This window comes from Phascolarctos cinereus, unplaced genomic scaffold (genome assembly GCF_003287225.1).
Source record: "Phascolarctos cinereus isolate Bilbo 61053 unplaced genomic scaffold, phaCin_HiC Scaffold_8;HRSCAF=390, whole genome shotgun sequence".
Lineage (NCBI taxonomy): Eukaryota > Metazoa > Chordata > Mammalia > Diprotodontia > Phascolarctidae > Phascolarctos > Phascolarctos cinereus.
In genome coordinates this window covers 74,305,848-74,313,488 of record NW_027556291.1, presented here as the reverse complement: position 1 = coordinate 74,313,488, position 7,641 = coordinate 74,305,848, and the positions used below count along the sequence as shown (strand labels likewise).

Below are 7,641 nucleotides of genomic sequence, written 5' to 3'. Positions count from 1 at the left end.
ATTGTCTGCACCTAACATATGCACAATCAACTAGCATGGGGCGCACACCCCCATCCTGTGAGGCAGGCCACTAGTAGCCAGCTAGCCAGCCTCCCCGCCTGCTTGCCTACGGTGCCGGCTCCACCAAGGTAGGAGGGGAGGGGGGAGAATTCACCAATGGAGACGCCACCACTGTAAGGCGAGAGGGGGTTTGGCCTAAGATCCTTAAGCTTCCTCCCCGAGGGGTATCCAGGGATGCCCCTCCCTGAGAACGACCGAAGGGGGCCCAAGTTCAGAATTTTCGTGCTCGAGTTCTGATGGAGGGGCGCTGGGCTTTGACCCTTCCTCACAGGCCGACTTTTCGACCTCCACCCCCTTCCCAGCCAGATGGTACAGTCCGAGTTTAAAAGGCCCGGGCCGGCTCGGCGGGCGCAGTGTGTGGGCGGCGGCGGCGGCGGCGGCGGCGGTGGTGGTGTCGGTGGCGGCACCCAGGTAGCCACGGACTAGCCTTCTAGGGGCTGCCCTGACCTGCCCATAGCCACTGGGCGGCTGAGCTACAGCAGGGAGCCCAGGCCGGGGCGCCGCCGCCGCGGGGCCTCGAGGCGCGGGTACTCACACCCCGCCCCCTGGCCCCGCCTCCCCCTCCCCGGGCGGCCAGTCTGTGTGTCCCCCATCCGGGGCCTGGCTCGCGCTGGTGGGCCCCCCTCACGCCGACCATTGTAGGCATCAGTGTTTGGGGGGCCCCGGTGTAAGCTTCCAGGTTGCTGCCCTCCCATTTCTTGCATCCAGCTCCAGGTAGGTGACCCCTCCCCCGCAGATCGGGGATCCCCCTGCACCCTGGGGGCCTCGCCTCCCCATCCCAGTTCATCGCGCCATCCCCAGTCACCTGTCTGCCCCTACTGGGAAAGGAAGAAGTGGGTGCGGCCCCAGCTTGCCTTCCTCCCCACCCACCCTCTCCGCTCCACACTTGGTGAGATTTTCTTTGAGGATTGAGTGTTGGGATCGGGGCAACAGACCCTCCCCCTCCTCGAAGACCCTGGAATCCATGACTTTCCACCTCCCTCCTATGGGGGAGGGGGCTTTTGGATCGATGTGATCACTCGGGCTAGTTTTTTTGAGAGGGATGTGCTGGCTTTGTGCTGTTCTGGAGCAGGGGAGAGAGACCCCAAAGTAGGCCCAAAGTACTTTGGGTGAAGAACTAAAAGGCTTGGATATTTGTGGACTGAGGCTCTTTGTGTGGGGAGGGAGAATTGGATGTATGGAGCTGGGGGAGCTGGGTATTGCTTATGTCCGATCTTCTGGGGCTGTAGATGAAGCAAGCTGTCTGTATGTTCGTTAGTTCTAGATCTGGAAGGCGTCTTAAATCATGGGAGTCCCATCAGAGGAAAGCTCCCTGTGTGTGTTTCTGGAGCTGTTTGTAATTGACTCCCGCTTCGCTGGTAGAGAGAAGCTGTCATATAATAGGAGTGAGTGGGTGAGGAGGCCTGGTCAGACCCAAAACTCCCCTACTCTCAAGCAGAACCCTCACACCCTCCCCTCCCCAGGTTATCCACTTCCCTGCTTGGGCCCATGTGCCACGTTTCTGGGCCCAAATTCCTTATTTAGGTAGGGAGGGTGGTGGGTCATTCTGGGGTTCCAGGGAGCTGAATAAACAGATATAGTTTTAATCTGGGCTCCAGCTTTGCAGGTTTATCCTCTCTCCCAGAACTAGCCTGCTTTCTGTTTATCTTGGATACTGGTTTTTTTTTTTAATTTTTTCCCCCCTTTTGACTCTTCCTGGGCCTCCTTGAAGCTTGGCTGTAGAGTCTTCGCTTTCCTTCGTCCAGACAGTAGCTCTCCTTTTCCTTTCACCCCCACCCCTTGGCACCCTTCTGCCTGTGTTATCAGCTTGTTCTTTGCCCCCCTCAACCACAGAGGGTATGGGCAAAATCAGCATCGTGGTTCTCACTTCATTGCCAGTGCTCCTGGAGCTGTTTTCCTCCATCTCTGGGCCCTGTGGAGTGGGTGTGGCCTAGAAGGAGTGGACCGATTCATTGTGGGGCAGCCAGAGCAAGGTTGCTGCCTCCAGGCCAAACAACACCTTTTTCTTTAGGTCTGTGGCACCTCCAGTCAGTGATGCCTCATGGCCTACATCCCTTATCCCCAAATACAGCAATACAATGAACAGTATCTTCCACTGTTTGCCATCCCTACCCATTGTCAGGGTATTCAAGCCCACTAAATGGCAATGGTGCCTACCCAGGGTAAGAGAGGGGGTGCCCACTCACAGTAGTTAGGGCTAAGAGAAGAGAGGCTTGGGATTTTAGGGAGTTGGGGAGCTGAGATTGGGCCAGGGGAGGGATTGGCATGGAAAGGCAGCTGGGGGAGAGTGCCATACCTCCCTGACTCCCTCCCATTACACACAGCTGGGGGGTGGCATTGGTGGTTTGGAGTGATTTGTGTAAGTTTCTCTTATTGCGCCAGCGCCAGGACTGCCATGGTTCCTCTCTTATAACCCTCTCCCTACCCCACCCCCCAAAACAATCTGATTTGGAGGTAGGCTTGAGAAGATTGAGGCCGGGTGTCCATGTTCCTGCTGCCATCTATGTTCTTCTGTCTTGGTGACTGTCTGGGAGGCTGTGTTGGAGTGACTGAGTGTTCATAGCTGTTTGTGTGTCTTCATGATGCTGAGTGTATATGTGAGATTTACTGACCTGATGCATTGTGGCTGAAGGAAAGCTGCCCCCCACCCCACCCCCAGCCATGCTCTGCTTTGTGTCTGCATGAGTGCTGCAGGTGGTGGGAAGGAGAAGCGGGAATGCAGACTCCAGGGACTGGGGGGGAACGACAGCTCAGCTATCTGCCCTGAGCATTGTTGGGGATGGAAAGTAAGGGTTCCTATTCTATAGTCTAGGCTTGGGGGCAGAAATGGGGGCTTCGGAGCTGTAGTCTTACAGCTCCATCTTGGTTCCACCCTGCTTGATTGGGAGTTGGGGGGGGCGATGGGGGCTAGAGCTCTGCTTCAAGCCAGGCACCCCCCCACCCCAGGAGCTGGCCAGCCTTAGCGACAGAAGCAGCTGTTGAAGAAAGGACGGCAGCAGCTCTGAGGTTATCGTGCCTTACAGCTCCATCCTCCCCACTCTGCTGAGCTGTTTTCTGCCCCATACTGTGCATCCCAGGAGGAGAAGCACCAGCCCCAGGAAGAGGGAAAGAGCCAAGTCCTAGTGGGTGGCGGGTGCTGCCAGATATGCTGGCCCAGCATGGCTCTGGCTGGGTTATGTGCTACTGCTGTCCTTCCCTCTCATCCCACCTGTGACTCGATGGGGTGTTGGGGCTCTGTAGGCAGATGTGGGCTCTAGGGATTTAGTCTCTGGGGTCCTTCTTTCCATTTGGGCAAAAAGCAGGGAGGGACAGGGTTTTCGGGGACCCCTTGGGTGTGGTCTTCCTCTCCTTGCTCCCGCCTCCCCTGGGGCCTGGTGTGGTAATGAGCTATCTCACTAGCCTATTCCCTGGGAGGCTGAGGGTGATTTACAGCTACTCTGGCTGGCTGGCTGGCATGCCTGCTTTCTCCATTGCCGGCATGGCCAGAAGCCTGCTGGCCTACTCTAATGATTGCTAATCTCAGAGAAATCCATCGCCATCACTGGCCCTTCTTGTCCTTCTCTGCCTCACTGATCTCTCCTCCTCCATTCCCTCTCATCCCTACTCAGTGACCAGGCCACCTTCTTCCTTCCTGAGCATCATCCCCTTTGTTCTCTCCTTCCCTGTAGAGTCTGGCATGTGGGAGGAATGGGGCAGGGAGCTGGATGTTGTTGAAGGGTAGGCAGGGGGATTCAGGGCAGACCCTTGCTCTTCTTCTGTACACGTTGGAGTATTTAACCGAGTGTATGACAAGTAGGAGGCTGAGCTTGCTCCTGGGGAGGAGGAGGGTGGATCGAGGACAGGCTCTTTCAGTATGTTACTGCACCTAGTACGCCTAGCCTAGTTGGGTGGCCAGTGGTGGCTGTGTGATGTCTGAGAGAGTAACAGCCCCCAACCTTGTTCCTTCTTTCCCCAAGTCTTGCCCTAGGGACTTGGCTCTGCTTGCAGCTGCTTGCCCAGGACCAGCCATGGCCTTGGGAGATCCTGTAGTGCTATGTACGAAGGCATCAGCCCCCTTCCTGCCACTGATGCTGTTGCTGCTGCTCCTGCCCATTCCCCACGAGGTACTATCAGCTGTGGGCCCCTTCCATACCTTCTCTGCAGCTGACACCACCTTGACCCACCTGGCTGTGCACCGGGGGACAGGGGAAGTGTTTGTGGGGGCTGTGAACCGGGTATTCAAGTTGTCCCCAAACCTCACAGAGCTCCGTGCCCACATTACTGGCCCCATTGAAGACAATGCCCGCTGCTATCCCCCGCCAAGCATGCGGGTCTGCACCCACCACTTGGTACCCACCGACAACATCAACAAACTGCTGCTCATCGACTATGCCAGTCGGCGCCTGGTGGCCTGTGGCAGCATCTGGCAGGGCATCTGCCAGTTTCTTCGCCTCGATGACCTTTTTAAACTGGGTGAGCCACATCATCGCAAGGAACACTATCTGTCAGGGGCCCAGGAGCCAGACACCATGGCTGGGGTCATCGTGGAGCAGGGATCAGAGCCCAGCAAGCTGTTCATCGGCACAGCCATTGATGGCAAGTCAGAGTACTTCCCCACCCTCAGTTCCCGCAAGCTCATCCGAGATGAGGACAGTGCCGACATGTTCAGCCTGGTGGGTAGCCTGGTGGGGTTGGAAGGATGGTCCAGGGTGTGGGCTACAGTTGGCCATGAGGGTGGCATCATGGAATTGAGGGGGAGGGTTTGAGTCTAACTTGCCTGAAGAAAGCCACCCCTGCCTGGTCAGGGATGGGTTGAGGAGGGTTGGTGATCGAATTACAGTATATTTCAGAAATCAGGGAGAAGCTAAAAGTCAGTGAATCTTCTTCAGGCTCTCTTCTGGGGAATGGATGGGCATTTGCCAGCAGCTTTTCCTTCTGAAGGATAGGAGGCCCTAGATCCTCTGGCAAAGAGTGGGGAAGGTCCTAAGCCATCTTAAGCCTTTGGACAAGCTGTTTCAGACTCCAACTGATGTCTTCCTGGAACTAGGCAACTAGGAGCAGCTTGGGTTTGCTGGGACTGAATGCTAACCAAAGAGGATTCAGAGTAGTGACTCTTTCTCTGGCTCTCTCCTCACTCCATGGGAGTTCTGGGAGCTTGGCAGTGGTGCATGAGTACATGTCCCATGTTTATGGAATCATAGACTAGATTGGGCAAGGGACCTTGAGTCCAACCTGGACCTAGCCAAAAATCCTACATAGGATCTGGTAACCCCCCCTTAGGTGGCCAAGTGGATAGAACACTGGGCCTGGAGTCAGGAAGACAGAGTTCAGACTTGACCTCAGACGCTAGCTGTATGACCCTGAGCAAGTCACTTAATCCCTGCCTGCATAAAGAAATGGAGAAGGAAATGACAAATCACTCCAGTATCTTTGCCAAGAAAACCCCCTGGTCCACGAGGTCATGAAGAGTTGGCCATGACTCAGTAACAGCAACACAACCACAACCCCCCTTTGAATACCCTCCCCCTCCCCCAACAAAGTCGGCCAAGGCTCAACTCATTTCCTTTTCACACAGGATTGCTGGACTGGTAGGTCAGGGAAAGGGACTTACTGTTTTATATTTGGATTCTTGTAAGACATTGGGCAAAGCTCTTTGGTGACAGCCTTGTGGGCAGATATCAGACACATTTGGGATTTGACTGGGAGCCTCCTAGGGAGACACCTGGCAGAAGGCCAGCAGACTTCGCCTTTTGACCTGTGCTAGTCAACACTTGTGCCAGTGACTTAAATGAAACCAGTTCCTGTGCTTTAGGATCATATATTGTCCCTGAGGCCAGGGATTACTCTTGGTTTGGTATCTCTGTCCCCAGCACTTAGCCCACTACCTGGAACAGAGTAAACAATTCATAAAGGCTTGGTGATGGACTGAGTGAGTGTTGGATGGTAGTACAGTTGGCATTCTTAGTCAAGCTGAGAACATGTTGGCCTCATGTCCAGATTCCAAAAGCTCCCTCCCATCCCCCCAACTAAGCCAATTGGCCCTTTTCTCGCTTGGATTTGAAAAGAATCCCTGGGTCTGTCTACCCATGTTCCTATGTGTGTATGTGCCTATCTCACATGCATCATGGCTCGGTCATTTCTTGGTAGTCTCCCTCTGGGGTTCTTATCCCCTCTACAGTCCAGAACTTTTCCAAAAGGCAAGTAGTGTGTGAACCTGGGAGTCAGAGGTCTGGGTTTTCATCCCAGTTTTGCCATTAAGTATCTTTGTGGTACTGAGTAGGTCACAGGGCCTTCTTGGGCCTCAGTTTCTTCATCTGTAAAATGAGAGGGTTGAACTCGATGGCCTCTGAGGGCCTTTCTGGCTTCAGGGCCTGGAACCCATGCATGGCCTTGGGCAAGTACTGGGCCTCCCTGAGACTGGATTTCCTTCTCTGTAAAATGAGGTTGGGTTTGCTGGCCTCTGAGGGCCCTTCCAGGTCTCAGGCTATGCTCATTATATATCAACAAGTAAGAGGAAGGAGCACTGGAGAAAATAATTGAAGGAAGTTTGAACTTGCCACCTTAGGCTTGGAGGGGCAATTTCTAGAGCCATTTCAAATGGGAGTAGTGGAGGGTTTTCCCCCCTCTCCCCAGCACCTCTAAATCAGTTAAGCATGGTGGTTGGGGGTCAGAATTGACTCACCTTTCTTCCTCTTCTCATTTCCCTTCTTTTCTTTCTTTTCTTTCCCTTCCTCAGGTGTACCAGGATGAGTTTGTATCCTCCCAGATCAAGATCCCTTCAGATACCTTGTCACTGTACCCGGCCTTTGACATTTACTATGTGTACGGCTTTGGGAGTGAGTCTTTTGTCTACTTTTTGACACTGCAGCTTGATACCCAGCAGACCCTCCTAGATGCAGCTGGCGAGAAATTTTTTACATCCAAGATTGTGCGCATGTGTGCTGGTGATTCGGAGTTCTACTCCTATGTGGAATTCCCCATTGGCTGTTCCAGAGACGGCGTGGAGTTCCGCCTGGTACAGAGTGCCCACTTGGCAAAGCCTGGCCCCCGACTGGCCCAGACACTGGGGGTGTCAGAGGATGAGGATGTGCTCTTTACCATCTTCTCCCAGGGTCAGAAGAACCGTGCTAGCCCACCCCGCCAGACACTCCTTTGCCTCTTTACTCTCAGGGACATCAATGCCCACATTCGGCGCCGCATCCAGTCCTGCTACCGTGGAGAGGGCAAACTGTCTCTGCCCTGGCTGCTGAATAAGGAACTTCCCTGTATCAATACAGTGAGCATGAGATCCAGATCCCTCCCTCTCCCTCTCCTTGCGATCTTTCTTCACTCACTTTTCCCTTTCCCATTCCAGGTGGGCAGATATTGGAGAAACTGGGGGTTGGAGGTGGTGGGTATCTGGATAGCAAAGTGCATTCACTCTGGACACATTTGGGAGACCCTTGAGCAGGTTTGGTATGGGGCTCTCTTAGCAAGGTAGGGAGTGGTAGCCAGCTGGTTTCCTTGCAGCCTCATAGACAGCAGGTCTTAGCGTCTTCTCCTCCAAGGACTGAGGAGAGCAAACTTCATCTGTTCTTTCTACCCCAGCCCATGCAGATAAAT

General features: G+C 54.4%; 1 protein-coding gene across 1 annotated transcript in view; it reads left to right on the top strand.

Moving 5' to 3' along the window:
* The first annotated feature begins 426 nt into the window (after nt 1-426).
* Nucleotides 427-7,641, top strand: part of PLXNA3 (plexin A3) — a 31,526-nt gene continuing 24,311 nt past the window's right edge. The window contains 4 exon segments of the mRNA XM_078147997.1: nt 427-774; nt 4,017-4,712; nt 6,776-7,315; nt 7,627-7,641. Of these exon segments, the coding sequence (XP_078004123.1) occupies nt 4,068-4,712; nt 6,776-7,315; nt 7,627-7,641 (1,200 nt within the window). The 5' untranslated portion in view covers nt 427-774; nt 4,017-4,067.